The following is a 15,236-nucleotide window of genomic DNA, read 5'->3' on the forward strand; positions in this document are numbered from 1 at the left end:
CCCCTTGGGACACAGAGACCCTGCCTGCTAATAATAGCAGCCCAGTGAGATCAGATTCCTTTTCTGAGCCAAAGAGGGGAGAGAGGGAAGGGAGTTACCTTCTCTAATAACTGATACTTGAGATTCTCTCTCGGCTCAGGGCTGAGAGCGGGAGGGAAGTTTGTCCTTGTTCCTCGAGACCCTGTAGGGAACAACCAATTCTGCCCAGACCCGTTGGGAAAGGCCTCACAGAGATGGTGTCGGTGGGGTTTTGAAGGATGAGTAGGAGTTCCCCAAGTGAGACTGGGGAGAAGGGGCACTCCGGGGGGGGCATAGGGTGTGCAAAGGCTTTGGTCAGTCTCCCCTGCCTCACTGTAGGTATCCACGGTGACGACCGTGGCACGGAGCCTCTTCCGCAGCCGGAGTGACATAGAATCAGCCTGGAGTGCCACAGTGCAGAGCGCGATCCACGCGGAGAACAGCCAGGACCTTAAGATACTTCACTGCTGGCTGAAGGGCCCCCGGCAGGAGACGAACCTAACAGCCGCCTACAGGCGCAAGGATCAGGTGGGTCCAGGCGGCCCATGCTGGAGGCTCTGCTGTTGAGAGACCCCCAAATCCCTCACCTGGGATGGGGAAGTGTTTAGTGCTTGGCCTATGACCTCGGGCCTTCCTGGGATCAGTTTCGTTGTCTGTAAAATGGACCCCAGCCATATTATTAATAAGCACAGACCCTGGAGCAAAGCTCTGCCTCAAGGAGCCAGAAGCCTGAGACCATTTCCCGCTGGGCACCTGGGGAGGTCCAGGCGTGGTGGTGCGCCCGTGTGATCTCGGGGTCTGCTCTGGGGTGAGGCTGCGGTTCAGTTCAGCAGCCCCTTCTCAGGGGGTCACACTCGCGTGATGGGCCGGCAGTGGGAGCTGCCCCTTGGGCCCCCGGGCACGATGTGTAAGGAGCCCGTTCCCCGCCGGGCCATCCCCCTCCATCAGCCTGGTCCTTGTTGCAGCCCTGGAAGACTCACGTGTCGCTGACGGCTCTGGTGACCACGACTGGGGGCCAGCCTCGGGGCCTGGAGTTGGAGGGCAAGCTGGAGGAGGTGACACATGACACGGGCTTGTACCAGAAGCGGGGGACCTTCCTCCTCAGGTCCGTGCAGCCCCTTCCCCTTACGCACGACATCTGCCAGGAGGGTCTGCGGCGTGGAGGGTCCCGGGGGACAGGGCGGCCGTGCTGTCTGGGAGGCGTGTGCTGGCCCACGGGGCCCAGGCCAAGCCCAGAACTCTGAGACAAGCTGCCTGCCTCCCTCGAAAGTCCCTGGGTCCCTAGCCCCCTTGCATTAGGGTGCTCAGAAATCTGGGAGCAGAAGTCTGTCATCTCCCCAGCCTGGAAGCTGCACTGGGGAACCTCTAGTTCCTAGAGGCACAGCTGGTTGGAAAGGCTGTTCTTGCAGTCAGTGGAGGGGGGAGGTATGGGGGGGAGGGGGTATAATCAGCACACCTAGCCTCAGCTCCAGCCTGTGTCCACGCCAGCTTCCTGACCTTCGTCGTCTTCTGTCGAAACAACGGTAACCACGAAGTAACGGGATCCGTGGTCTGCAGAGACCTCCTTCCTTTGTTCGTTTCTTTTCGATTTGTTGAGCAACTCCTATGTGTTGTGCACTTTTCTGGGAAAACAGAATAAAAAATGACAGAACTCCTGCCCTCAGGGAGCTTGCATTCACTGCACACACATTATCTCCTGTGATCCCAACCATTGTTGGGATGGGGGGGGTGGTCTAGTATTTGAGCCCCCATTTCACAGATGGGAACACTGAGGCACAGAGAAGTCAGCCACATCCTCTGCTGCCCAAGGCCACAGACCCCAGGTGCTGCCTATCCTTAGGTCTCTGCTGCCAAGGGGCGATGAGGACCCCCGCTCTGCCCAGGTCACTGGGGTGTCGCGAGGGCATGGCCCGAGGGTGAACGGGCGTCGTTTGGCGAGACGCAGGGCTGATGTGTGTTCTGATGTGCTCCTCTCTGTGACAGAGTCTTAACCCTGCAAGCTTGTGACAGGCCCAGTCTGAGCTCCCGGGGCCCAGTTGTGCCCTGGCCCTGCCAGCTGCTTTAATGGCTTTGGCCCGTTCTCCCCTCTCCACGCCAGGCACCCCTTGCCTCTGCCCATCCCGCAGAGCCTCATCCTGCAGGAGACCTTGACGGCGGATAGGCATCACCAGCGGTGCTCCCTGGAAACTAGACTCGTCCTCAACGGCCACGAGGAGACCCTGCAGACCATAGTCCTGGGCTACCAGGCCGGACACCCCTACGTGAGTGGGCTCTGGGGCACATCTGGGAAGGGGCCTGGGAACAGCGGGGAGGCCCCTGTCTGCTGCTGACCCGTCTCTGTATGTATGTGCATTTGTGTGGCCTTCTCTCCCAGGTCTGCGCAGGCCTGACCCACCCGTACGACGGCAAGGCCGTCCCCAGGAACGTGGAGGGGTGTGCCGTTGCTTGGAGCCAGCACGCCGTAAGTGAGCAGAGACCAGTCACCCCAGTGACCCCTGAGCCATCTTCTCTGACGAGCACAATGCTCTCCTGCCTGGGTTTTCTTTTTTTTTTTTTTTTTTTTTTTTTTTTTTTTTTTTGATAATACATTTTATTTAATGCAGTGCATATAAATATTATAATTTGACATACATGAAATATAAAAAATTAATTATCTGTTTTAGATTCTTTTGGGGGATTCTAAATCTTTTTTATTTATAGAAATCAAGATTTTTGGGGTGCTTGGGTGGCTCAGTTGGTTAAGCATCTGACTCTTGATTTTTTTTTTTTTAATTGATTTTTTATTATATTATGTTAGTCACCATACAGTACATCCCCGGTTTCCGATGTAAGGCTCGATGATTCATTAGTTGTGTATAACACCCAGTGCACCATGCAATACGTGCCCTCCTTACTACCCATCCCCAGCTTATCCCATTCCCCCACCCTCCTCCCCTCTGAAGTCCTCAGTTTGTTTCTCATAGTCCATAGTCTCTCATGTTTCATTCCCCCTTCTGATTACCCCCCTTTCTTTATCCCTTTCTTCCCCTACTGATCATCCTAGTTCTTATGTTCCATAGATGAGAGAAATCATATGATAGTTGTCTTTCTCTGCTTGACTTATTTCACTTAGCATTATCTCCTCCAGTGCTGTCCATGTTGTAGCAAATGTTGAGAACTCGTTCTTTCTGATAGCTGAGTAATATTCCATTGTATATATGGACCACAACTTCTTAATCCAGTCATCTGTAGAAGGGCATCTCGGCTCCTTCCACGATTTAGCTATTGTGGACATTGCTGCTATGAACATTGGGGTGCATATGGCCCTTCTCTTCACTACGTCTGTATCTTTGGGGTAAATACCCAGTAGTGCAATGGCTGGATCATAGGGTAGCTCAATTTTTAACTTTTTAAGGGACCTCCACACTGTTTTCCAGAGTGGCTGTACCAACTTGCATTCCCACCAACAGTGTAGGAGGGATCCCCTTTCTCCACATCCTCTCCAACAATTGTTGTTTCTTGCCTTGTCTATTTTTGCCATTCTAACTGGCGTAAGGTGGTATCTCAGTGTGGTTTTGATTTGAATTTCCTTGATGGCTAATGATTTTGAACATTTTTTCATGTGTCTGTTAGCCATTTGTATGTCTTCATTGGAAAAGTGTCTGTTCATATCTTCTGCCCATTTTTTGATTTGTTTATTTGTTTCTCGTGTATTGAGTTTGAGAAGTTCTTTGTAGATCTTGGATACCAGTCCTTTATCTGTAGTGTCATTTGCAAATATCTTCTCCCATTCCGTGGGCTGCCTCTTAGTTTTTCTGACTGTTTCCTTGGATGTGCAGAAACTTTTAATCTTGATGAAGTCCCATAAATTCATTTTATCTTTTGTTTCTCTTGCCTTTGGGGATGTGTCATGAAAAAGGTTGCTTTGGCCGATGTCGTAGAGGTTGCTGCCTATGTTCTCCTCTAGAATTTTGATGGATTCCTGTCTCACATCGAGGTCTTTCATCCATTTGGAGTTTATTTTTGTGTATGGTGTGAGAGAGTGGTCAAGTTTCATTCTTTTGCATGTAGCTGTCCAATTTTCCCAGCACCATTTATTGAAGAGACTGTCTTTTTCCCACCGGATGTTTTTTCCTGCTTTATCAAATATTAGTTGCCCAAAGAGCCGAGGGTCCATTTCTGGGCTCTCTATTCTGTTCCATTGGTCTATGTGTCTGTTTTTGTGCCAGTACCATGCTGTCTTTGTGATCACAGCTTTGTAGTACAGCTCGAAATCCGGCATTGTGATGCCCCCAGCTTTGTTTTTCCTTTTCAACAGTTCCTTGGAGATTCGGGGCCTTTTCTGTTTCCATACAAATTTAAGGACTGTTTGTTCCAGTTCTTTGAAAAATGTCCTTGGTATTTTGATCGGGATAGCATTGAAAGTGTAGATTGCTCTGGGTAGCATGGACATTTTAACTATGTTAATTCTTCCGATCCATGAGCATGGAATATCTTTCCATCTTTTTATGTCTTCCTCAATGTCTTTCAAGAGTGATTTATAGTTTCTAGAATATAGGTCCTTTACGTCTCTGGTTAAGTTAATTCCAAGGTAACGTATGGTTTTTGGTGCTATTGTAAATGGGATGGATTCCCTAATTTCTCTTTCTTCGGTCTCGTTATTCGTGTATAGAAATGCAACTGATTTCTGAGCATTGATTTTGTATCCCGCCACGTTACTGAATTGCTCTATAACTTCTAATAGTTTGGGAGTGGCTTCTTTTGGGTTTTCCATATAGAGTATCATGTCATCTGCAAAGAGAGACATTTTGACTTCTTCTTTGCCAATTTGAATACCTTTGATCCCTTTTTGTCGTCTGATTGCTGTTGCAAGGACTTCTAGTACTATGTTGAATAATAGTGGCGAGAGTGGGCATCCTTGTCGAGTTCCTGATCTTAAGGGAAAGGCTTCCAGCTTTTCCCCATTGAGAATAATATTTGCAGTAGGCTTTTCATAGATGGCTTTTATGAGATTGAGAAATGTACCTTCTATTCCTACACTCTGAAGGGTTTTAATCAGGAAAGGATGCTGTATTTTGTCAAATGCTTTTTCGGCATCGATTGAGAGGATCATATGGTTCCTGAGTCTTTTCTTGTTGATATGATGTATCACGCTGATTGATTTGCGAATATTGAACCACGCTTGCATCCCAGGTATGAATCCCACTTGATCGTGATGGATAATCCTTTTAATGTACTGTTGGATTCTATTAGCAAGTATCTTGTTGAGGATTTTGGCGTCCATATTCATTAGGGAAATCGGTCTGTAATTCTCCTTTTTGATGGGGTCTTTGCCTGGTTTGGGGATCAAGGTAATATTGGCCTCATAGAATGAGTTTGGTAGCTTTCCTTCTGTTTCTATTTTTTGAAATAGCTTTAGGAGAATAGGTATTATTTCTTCTTTGAATGTTTGGTAGAATTCCCCAGGAAAACCGTCCGGGCCTGGAGTTTTGTTATTTGGAAGGTTGTTTATCACTGACTCAATTTCTTCATAATTAATTGGCCTGTTTAAGGAATCAATTTCTTCCGGTTTCAATCTTGGTAGTTTATAGGTTTCCAGGAAGGATTCCATCTCTTCCAGATTGCTTAGTTTATTGGCATATAGCTGTTGATAAAAATTTCTAATAATCCTTCCAATTTCAATGGTGTTCGTCGTGACCTCTCCTTTTTCATTCATAATTTTAATAATCTGGGTCCTTTCTCTTTTCTTTTGGATAAGTCTTGCCAGTGGTCTGTCAATTTTATTGATTCTCTCAAAGAACCAGCTTCTAGTCCTGTTGATCTGCTCTACTGTACTTCTGGTTTCTGCTTGATTGATTTCAGCTCTAATTTTGGTCAACTGCTTCCTCGTGCGTGGATTAGGCCTGTCCCTCTGTTGCTGTTCCAGCTTCTTGAGGTGAGAATATAAAAACTGCATTTTAGATTTTTCTATTCTTTTGAGTGAGGCTTGGATGGCTATGTATTTCCCCCTTAGGACTGCCTTTGCAGTATCCCATAGGTTTTGGACTGTTGTATTTTCATTCTCATTGGTCTCCATAAATTGTTTAATTTGATTTTTGATTTCCTGGTTTATCGAGTCATTCCTGAGCAGGATGGTTCTTAGTCTCCAAGTGTTTGAGTTTCTTCCAAATTTTTCCTTGTGGTTGAGTTCCAATTTCAGAGCGTTGTGGTCTGAGAATATGCAGGGGATAATTTCAATCTTTTGGTATCGGTTGAGACCTGTTTTGTGTCCCAGAACATGGTCTATTCTTGAGAATGTTCCATGGGCATTAGAATAGAATGAGTATTCTTTGGTTCTGGGGTGTAGTGTTCTATATATATCTATGAGGTCCAACTCGTCGAGTATGGCATTCAAAGCCTTTGATTCTTTGCTTAGTTTTTGCCAGGGTGTTCTGTCTATTTCTGATAGTGGAGTGTTGAGGTCCCCTACTATTAATGTATTTTTATTTATATGTCTCTTTATTCTGGTTAAGAGTTGGCTTGTGTATCTTGCTGCTCCCCTGTTGGGGGCATATATATTTATAATTGTCATATCCACTTGTTGAATACTTCCCTTAAGAATAATATAGTGCCCTTCTGCGTCTCTAACTATAGTCTGTAGTTTAAAATCCAATTTATCTGATATGAGAATTGCTACCCCAGCTTTCTTTTGAGGACCATTTGCGTGAAAGATGGTACTCCATCCCCTTACTCTCAGTCTGAATGCATCTTTGGGTTTGAAATGAGTCTCTTGTAGACAGCAAATGGATGGGTCATTTCTTTTTATCCAATCTGCAACCCTGTGGCGCTTTATGGGATGGTTCAAACCATTTACATTAAGACTGATTACTGAGAGATATGATTTTAATGTTGCCATGTTGCCAGTAAAGTCTTTTTTGTATTGGCTGTGACTTTCTGTTCTGTATCACTCTTGGGGCCTTTTTACTTTTATAGAACCCCCTGTAATATCTCCTGTAGGGCTGGTTTCGTAGTTACAAAATTGGTTAGTGACTGGCGATTCTGAAATGTCTTTATTTCTCCATCAATTCTGAATGACAGTCTTGCTGGATAAAGGATCCTTGGCTGCATGTTTTTCTCTGAAAGAGCTTTAAATATGCTCCCCCAACCCTTTCTCTCATTCCAGGTCTGTGTAGACAGGTCTGACGTAATTCTGATGCTTTTGCCTTGGTACGTGAGAAATTTCTTTGCCCTGGCCGCTTTCAATACTGTATCCTTGCATCTAATATTTGCGAAATGCACTATGACGTGACGTCTGCTTGGGTTTTCTGTTCCGCTCTGTCCCCGCTGTTCCAGCCTACCTGACAGCTAGAGGGGGCTTTCCAATATGCCAGCAGGATCATGCCACTGCTTCTCTCTGGGTGAAGACCTCGGCCCTGCCCCTCTGGTCTTGCCCACCCTCCAAGGCCACCTGAGACCACTCTCCCCCTTTTGCTGCCTCCTTTGGCTCAGCCTCCTTTCGGTTCCTCGCCATGCTCTTTCCTGCCCCAGGACCTTGGTGTGTTCTGTGCCTGGAGCTGTCACTCCTTCCACTTTGCCTCCTTCCATTGTACTGGTTGCTGAGGGTTCAGCTCACACGTCCTCTCTTCCAGGAAGCTTTCCCTGGCCCCAGACCATCTCCCATCCCCCGGTTACGGGTCCTGCACACCCCACACTTCTGTCTCTAGCGCTTCTCGCAAATCTCAGTCCTATTTTGATGTGATTCTTTGACCAGTCGCTGTCTGCACCTGCTAGTCCATCAGATCTGTGATTGGTACCGTGTCTGCATACCTCATGTGATGACACTTTATTTCATTACACTTTGCAGATATTACTTTTTTAAAAAAATACAAATGGAAGGTGCGTGGCAACCCTGCGTCCAGCAAGGCTGTTGGTGCCGTTTTGCCAACAGCATTGGCTCACTTTGTGTCTCCGGGTCACATTTTGGGGACCATCACGTTGGTGATGGTGATCTGTGATTACAATGGGCCAAAAGCTCAGATGACAACGGTTAGCATATTTTTGCGATGAGCTATCCTTTAGATGAAGGTATGTATTTTTTTTTTTTAGACGTAATGCTACTGCGGGTTTAATTGACGGCAGTGTAAGCGTAACTGTCGTACGCACTGGGAAAGCAAGAATTTCATTCGACTCGTTTGTTGCCAGACTCGCTCTATTGGGGTGATTAACCAAACCCGCGGTATCTCCAAGGTACGCCTCAGTTTACCGTTGGAGCCGCAGGGCCTGGCGCGTCATCACCTGCACATAATGCGTCATTGTCACCCCCGTGCTATCGAGAGTCTCTTGTGCACGTGACCCAGAGCAGGAGGTGACAGCCTTTTCCGAGAAGTTGCAGAGTCATGACTTTTTCCTCGGTGGGCCGTGAGGTCTCTGTTGCAAGTACTCCCCGTGCCTTGGTAGCACAGACACGTTCTAGAAAACACACAAGTGAACGGGCACGACTGTGTTCTGATAAAACTTAGGCTGTGGACTGAATGCTTGTGTGCCCCCCTCTCCCGGATTCGTATGTTGAAGCCCTCGTGTGGTCTCTGGAAGGTGGTTAGGTCACGGGACTGAGGCCCCCACGATGGCATTTGTGTCCACCTGACAAGGGCACAGGAAGAAGACAGCTGCCTGCCAGCCAGGAGGAGGGCCTTCTCCAGAACCCAACCACACTGGCGCCCTGGTCTCGGACTTCTAGCCTCTAGAGCCATGAGGAATAAATTTCGATTATAGCCAGCCTGCCTCTGGGAGTTTTGTGAAAGCAGCCAGAACGGACAAAGTCAACTTCATTTACAAATGCGAGCCAGGCTTGGCTCCCTTGCCACGGCTCTCAGACCCCTGACTTGGAAGGTGCTGGCATTAGTCTTCCTGGGGGTGAAGTTCATTTTTGCCCATGTGCCCACAGCGAAGGATTCCAGGTCTCTGGGCCCCCGTTTCCTCGTCTATAAAACGGAGACAACAGTACCCATGTCTTGGGCTGTGATTGTGGGGACCGAAACATAATGTCATATCAGGTACCGTCATCCCGGACTCCTTCCTGATCCCTGTAGGAGTAGAGGCAGGTAACCTCATTCTCCAGTAAGCATTTATTGAGCAGTTATGACATGCCAGGCCCTGGACGAAGAAGTTAGTGGTGATTTCTCCCTCGCGGCAGATAGAAAGGTCTGCTGAGGGAGGGCCAGCTGTTGAACCCTGAGACCTCTTCTTCTAGGGTCCCCACTAGCCTCACCAGTTAAACAGGGCTGTGGGTGGCTCCCAGAGGCTTGGGAGCCGGAGTCCTTGGAGCTCCTGAGAGGAGACGGAGGACAGGATGACCGCCCGCCACACCTGCAGAAACCCCTCCCCACGGTGTTGAGTGTTTCTTTATACCGGAGACTGCAGATTGGCTCCAGGGGCCGGGTCCAACCTGCAGATGTGTTTTGTTTGGCCTGCTTCACACTTCATGTTTTTAAAAACACTGTCCACATTTAAAATCAGAAGATTTGGGGTAAAACCCAGATTTCTGCTTCTAATTAAAAACAAATCAGAAGATCGGACGCAGGGGGCCTAAAATCCCACCTGCCGACAAGAGACGAGAACCGAGTCGACGGGGACCCTTGAGCGGAGTTGAATTTGGCTCTCTGTTCTTTCTAAAACCCTGTCTTTGTTTGATGACACACATGTATTTTTCTCCTCTTGGGCTTTTATTTATTCCTCTTCCATCTTGTTTCTAAAATAAAGCCACGGATTCTTCTCAAGTTCTACACCAACGATAGAATTCTGCGGCAAGACGTTTTTAACGTCTCCGTCAGCACAGATGGGAACAGATGGCGCACCCTGCCCCCGCGGGCTTGGCATGTGGCAGAGGCTAGAAGGCTGCTGAGTGAATACGTGATGAACCGTGTGTGTTAGGGTCCTGCAGCTGCTATCCCAAAGTACCATGAACTGGGTGGCTTAAGACAACGCAAACCCACCTTACGTATCTGGAGATCAGAAATCCAAAATGGGTTGCCCTTGGCTACAATCAGCTGTTGCTGGAATCCCATTCCTTTCGGAGGCTCCAGGAGAGAATCCATTTCTTTGTCTTTTTTAGCTACTGAAAGCCACCCACATCTCTTGGGTCGTGGTCCGCTTCTCCATCTTCAAAGCCACTAGCTGTAGGATTAGTATCCTCTCTCTCTGGCTCTCGCTCTCCCTCCCTCCCTCCCTTCTGCCTCCCTCTTACAAGAACGCTTAGCATTACATTGGGCCCACCTGGCCCGGGATCATCTCTAGCCCTACCTGCGGGCGCTGGACTTGAGCATCCATTTGAAAGCCCCCCGTGCACCTGTCCCCACTCCCTGCCCTGTGTGTGGGTAGTGTAGACAGCTTTAACCCATCTGTCTTGGGACCATTTTCTTCTACCTGCTGGAGTCTAAGGCTGGCTTCTGCAGGTACTTGGAGATGGCAAGTCCTCTCTCTCAGCGCTGCCGGTTCTTGCTCACCCAGGCTCAGAACAGGGAGGTCGAGGCCACTTTGAAAGTCAACCAGAAAGTCGTGCTGCACTTAAAGGGTCTGCACCGTGACCGATCTCAGCGTGGGGAAATCTGGCACAGCCTGGCCCTGGACGCAGCGCACGCCTCCCAGGTACCTGTCCCCTGGTTGGGCAAACACTGGTTTGCAGCCTTTGAGCGGAGCTCAACTGTTGGAGAGAGTAAATGGTACTGTTTCTTCCCAGCTGAGGCGCCCCGAGGCCCTGCATTTGGATGGGGACATCGTCTTCAGACCGGGTCCCCGGGGAGCATTTGACTGCAGCGTGGACACGAGGGCCACCATCAACTACAATGTCACATTCCAGGTCAGATGGCTTAGCTCCACCTCCTCGCTGAGAGAGGGAGGTGTTCCTATCAGAGGGCAGGTGTCCCGTGTGTGGCTGAAGAGGGGGCAGGTGGCCCTGGCAGTAAGCGTGGGATGAATCAGGATGCACTAGCTGTTGTAATAAAAGCCTGCTTTCCCGTGAAGGTTGACTGCCCGGTCCTGTCACAGTGCAGTGTGGCTCTGTGGCTCTGCTGTGGCTGGCACAGGGGGACGCAGGGACAGAGAATTACACAGGTTTTCATGGGCCAGCCCCTTGTGGGGGGGGGAAGGGGGAGGGGGGCAAGCCACTCCCGCCCACATTCCATTGGCCAGAACTCATCACATGACCCCACCCAGCTGCAAGGGAGGCTGGGAAATGTAGTTTTAGCTGTGTGTGTCCAGGAGGGAAAGGAAATGCACCGTAAGTTTATTTGCTCGGTCCTTCGCTCTACACGGATTGTGTCTCTGCCACGTGCCGGGCTCTGCACTATGTACTGTGGATGCACGGGCCACTGTTTCTGTCTCCATCCCCAAGGAGCTTTCAAGGTCAAATCCTAGCTCCGCTGTTGATTCCCTGTGTGACCTTGGGTAAATTATTCAACCCCACTGAATATCGGTTTTCTTGCCGTGAGATGAGGGTAGTGAAACCAGCCTGTGACAGCAGGGGTGGGATTCGATGAGCTGACAGTTAGAAAGCTAGTAGTGCAGAGCCTGCTTCACAGTCAGGGTCAAACAGAATGCAGCCGTGGACGTGGGAGGCGTGAGCAGGCACCGTGGCAGGGGACGTCGGGGGGCCGAGGTCCCAGAGTTACCTTCCCAGCCCCATGTCTGGGGCCTCACTTCTCACGCTTCCAAGTAACACAGCCCGAGTAAGATTGGGGCTGAGAAGCATCACGGGAGGTGGTTTCTGGCGTCTTCTCTTGGCTTGGGGTTTGGGCCAACTCTGGGATGACCTGTCCCTCTTTGGGTGCCCAGCCAGCTACCTTCTGGAGTTCTGCATCTCCCTCCTTGCTCTCTCTGACCCTCCTCCACCTTCCCTTGTCAACAGGTCTCGGTCCAGCTGAACGGATCTGACTCCCACTTGGCGTTCCTCTTCCAACTCAGACATCTCCACAGACCAACGTTTCCTCCGGACTTACAGGTACAGACGTGGTCCCTCTGGGATGACCTCGAATTGCCTGCCAAGTGTTGTCTCTGAGCGGAGCAGCCGGCTTGCTGGGAGATGGAGCGGAAGGAAGGGAGGATGGAGGCCGCACCAGGATGTTGAGCTTAGCCAGACGGTCTAAGAATGAAGAACAGATGGCAGGGAGGATTCCAAATCCATCATTTGGAAGTGATTGTCCAGGCCAGAAGGAGTTTGAGCTCATGTGGGGGGGTGTAGAAGGATCACATTTCACCCTTGAACATGGAGAGAGGCAGAATTGTCCTCTCAACCCCGTCCCGTACTTGGGAGAAGGCTCTGATCCTTTTGTGACCTAGGAGTATTTTGCTTGGCGTGGGGTAGAAACACTGAAGGGTTTGACTCTACAAGGAAATAAAGGGCAGAGCAAGGGGGCCAGGCAGGAGGGCTGTGCTCTGCCGCCCCAGCGCTGGGTGCTTAGAAAACCCCATGTTAGTTGCTTCACGAGCAAGCGTGAGTGCTGTGTACACAGGAATTCGGCAGCGGACTGGGAGACGGAGGTGTAGACGGGTAGTCCCACCCGTGATGAGGCCCAGACCTCGACAGCAATTTTTAAATGTCTGCCGTGTGCTCAGGCCTGTGCTGGTGGCTTCAGGAACCCTAAAGGAGCCTGAGAAGAGCTTTTGATAATGGAAACTGGTCCTTCTCAGAGGCACCTGTTTTTGTGGGTCAACAGCTCTAAAATCAGGATGTGTCTTCAGATTCCCACGGGTTCAGTGTTTCGTTACCAGCTTTTTTGCTTTCATGGGGGCGCGGGTCCATAAAATCACAGCGCACCTAGGGCCCCTGGCATCCCAGATCTGAGGGCGTGCTGTCGCTCTCATCGGTGGTAATAGGAACTGATGCCTGTGGAGTGCTGGCCGCGGGCCAGGCTCTGCTGACAGCCCTTTACGTGGCTCATCTTGTGGGTGCCCTGGGACATGGCTGGGGCAGCGTTCTGCAGAAGAGAAGCTGACACAGAGGTGACGTGACTTGTATGCGGTCCCTGAGCGTGTAGGTGGAGGGTCGCGGATGGGGGCCGATGCCCCTGGCTGTGCTCATCGCGGGGCAGATGTACTAAAAACCTGGCTGCTGGGTCATCTCACGGGCTCAGACTTTATCATCACTTTTTTTTTTAAAGATTTTATTTATGTATTTGTTTATTTTAGAAAGAGCGAGTGCACAAGCAGGGGGGAGGGTCAGAGGGAGAGGGAGAAGCAGGCTCCGTGCCGAGCAGGGAGCCCCACCCGGGGCTCAATCCCAGGACCCCGGAATCATAACCAGAGCCGAAGGCAGTCGCTTCACCGACTGAGCCACCCCATCATTACTTTTTAAAACAGCAGGACCCTTTATCTGCCTTATCTCTGTGGGTGAAATGAGGCTGCGGAGCTCAGCCTTGTCAGCCTCGGTCCCCTTCTTGCAGGCCCCCCCCCCCATCCGCTGCTGGAATCTTCATGCAGCGAGCTTTGATAGTTTAGCTACTAGCCTGGCAAGTCTGTGTAGCCCCTCCCCTCCTTGCAAGGCCAGCGCTCCAAGGAGTTCAAGGCCCGTTATCCGGGCATTCTTTGTTATCAAGGAGGTGCACCCGGTTGGCCGCCCCTGGAGCCCCTGACCTTGAACGCTGAACATGTTTTTTCTACATATCCTGCTTGATGGGAATATAGAGGGAGAACAGGACCCATATAGTCTCAAGACCGTGATTGACAGTGGCGTTCGGGGCGTGTTTGCACAAGCCAGCTGTCCAGCCTGTTCCCTACTCTGCACCCCGGCACCCCCTGGATGGCCCATATGTTCTTGACACGCCTCTCTTCCGTGGTGTCCCCGGGGCCGGCTCCGCCGAGGCGCACGGCCACCAGATCCCATAGCAGCAGGGTAAGCCACAGCGTCCAAGTCACAGGAAAGCACAGAGGGCTCAGAAACTCTTGAGCTGGGAAGAAGGCAAGCGATTTGAGCAAGCACTCGCAGGGCCAGTAGGGGTTTCAGCAGCTTGTTTACACCAGCCCTGGCTTGGGAAACATGGAAATGGTCAGGCGTGTGTATGCAGCATTCCGTCCTGATGAGAGCGCACGTCCCTCCTTGTGCTGTGGTTAATGTGTCACGAGCCATTCCACTTTGCAGAACTTCTTGTCTTATTTGGAAACTCTCCTAGGGAAGGAGGGGGATTGCCTTTCAGCTGGAATTAAAGGCGGCAGGCATGTCTGGCCAGCCGTGTGTCTGCCTGCCAGTCTCATCCTATAAAGGAGTATAGGGCCCAGCAGGTAGGGGTGCTCCTGGATATAGCATCCAGTCCAGTTATAGGGTACGTAGGGCCAGCCGTGGGGGCCACGTGCCTGTAGCCATCCGCAGGGAGAGGGGAAGGCACCCGTGGGAATGGGTGCGTGTTGTCTCCCCAGCCAGATGTCAGTGGTTACGGGTGCAGGGTGATTGCCTCGCTGTGTGGGAATCTACCCGACACTATGAGCTGTAGCATTTGGGGTCCATTGTACCCCTCTCTGCACGATGAGGCCACTCCCATAATTTGTACCTAGGACCGTACCAGGCCATCCCAAATAGCATGTCCTGTTGGCAGAGTCTCATTTATCTGCTCCCGTATCAATTGGAAAACTTTCCTCTCTGTGTCTTCCCGGGACGGGAGCCCGCATACCCGGGGAACACGTGTCAGTCCAGAGATGGGCAAAGAGGGGTTATCCTGAGTGCAGAGGCGTTTGCAAGGGCTGAGGCGGGCGGTTTGGACTCGCCGGGGCTGGCCCGCAGTTGCTGACAGCGGGAGTTCACGGTGCACCCAGCAGACGGTCTTACTCTGTATGGAGCCGCGGGTAGCCCGGTCCGCGAACAGGTTCCCTCGCAGAGTCTAAGGGCGAGAAGGGACAAGTAGGCTGTGGGCACCTGAAAAGGCAAGTCATGCTGGTCCAACTGAACTCAGGAGATGACACGAGCCTGGCTGCGGTTCGGCTCCACGTTAACCAACACCAAATCGTCCGCACTCTGTTACGTGGTGCGGCGAACCAACGGAGGATGGCGGAGATCTCACGACAGTGTCCCTTTTTCTATGAGGCCCGGTTGTGTGCCTCCATGGTTTTTGGCGGAATGAGGTGGAGAAAAGGGGTGCTGGATAGGTCCTCTTCTGTCCCTGTTCCCCATGGGACCCAAACCCCAAACCGCGGTTGACTTGTCTGTCCTTTCCAGCATTCCGCCCCCCCCCACCCCCCACTGTAGGTAGATCTTGTGTCGGGGGCATTAAAGGTGA

General features: G+C 50.7%; 1 protein-coding gene across 1 annotated transcript in view; it reads left to right on the forward strand.

Moving 5' to 3' along the window:
- The window catches only part of LOC103668601, a 151,814-nt gene that overhangs the window by 63,589 nt on the left and 72,989 nt on the right, over positions 1-15,236 (forward strand). The window contains exons 31-37 of the mRNA XM_040635322.1: positions 358-546; positions 984-1,123; positions 2,117-2,279; positions 2,393-2,479; positions 10,483-10,620; positions 10,712-10,831; positions 11,879-11,971. Of these exons, the coding sequence (XP_040491256.1) occupies positions 358-546; positions 984-1,123; positions 2,117-2,279; positions 2,393-2,479; positions 10,483-10,620; positions 10,712-10,831; positions 11,879-11,971 (930 nt within the window). The remainder of the gene's footprint in view (positions 1-357; positions 547-983; positions 1,124-2,116; positions 2,280-2,392; positions 2,480-10,482; positions 10,621-10,711; positions 10,832-11,878; positions 11,972-15,236) is intronic.

This window comes from Ursus maritimus, unplaced genomic scaffold (assembly GCF_017311325.1).
Source record: "Ursus maritimus isolate PB19 unplaced genomic scaffold, ASM1731132v1 scaffold_2, whole genome shotgun sequence".
Taxonomy (NCBI): Eukaryota; Metazoa; Chordata; class Mammalia; order Carnivora; family Ursidae; genus Ursus; species Ursus maritimus.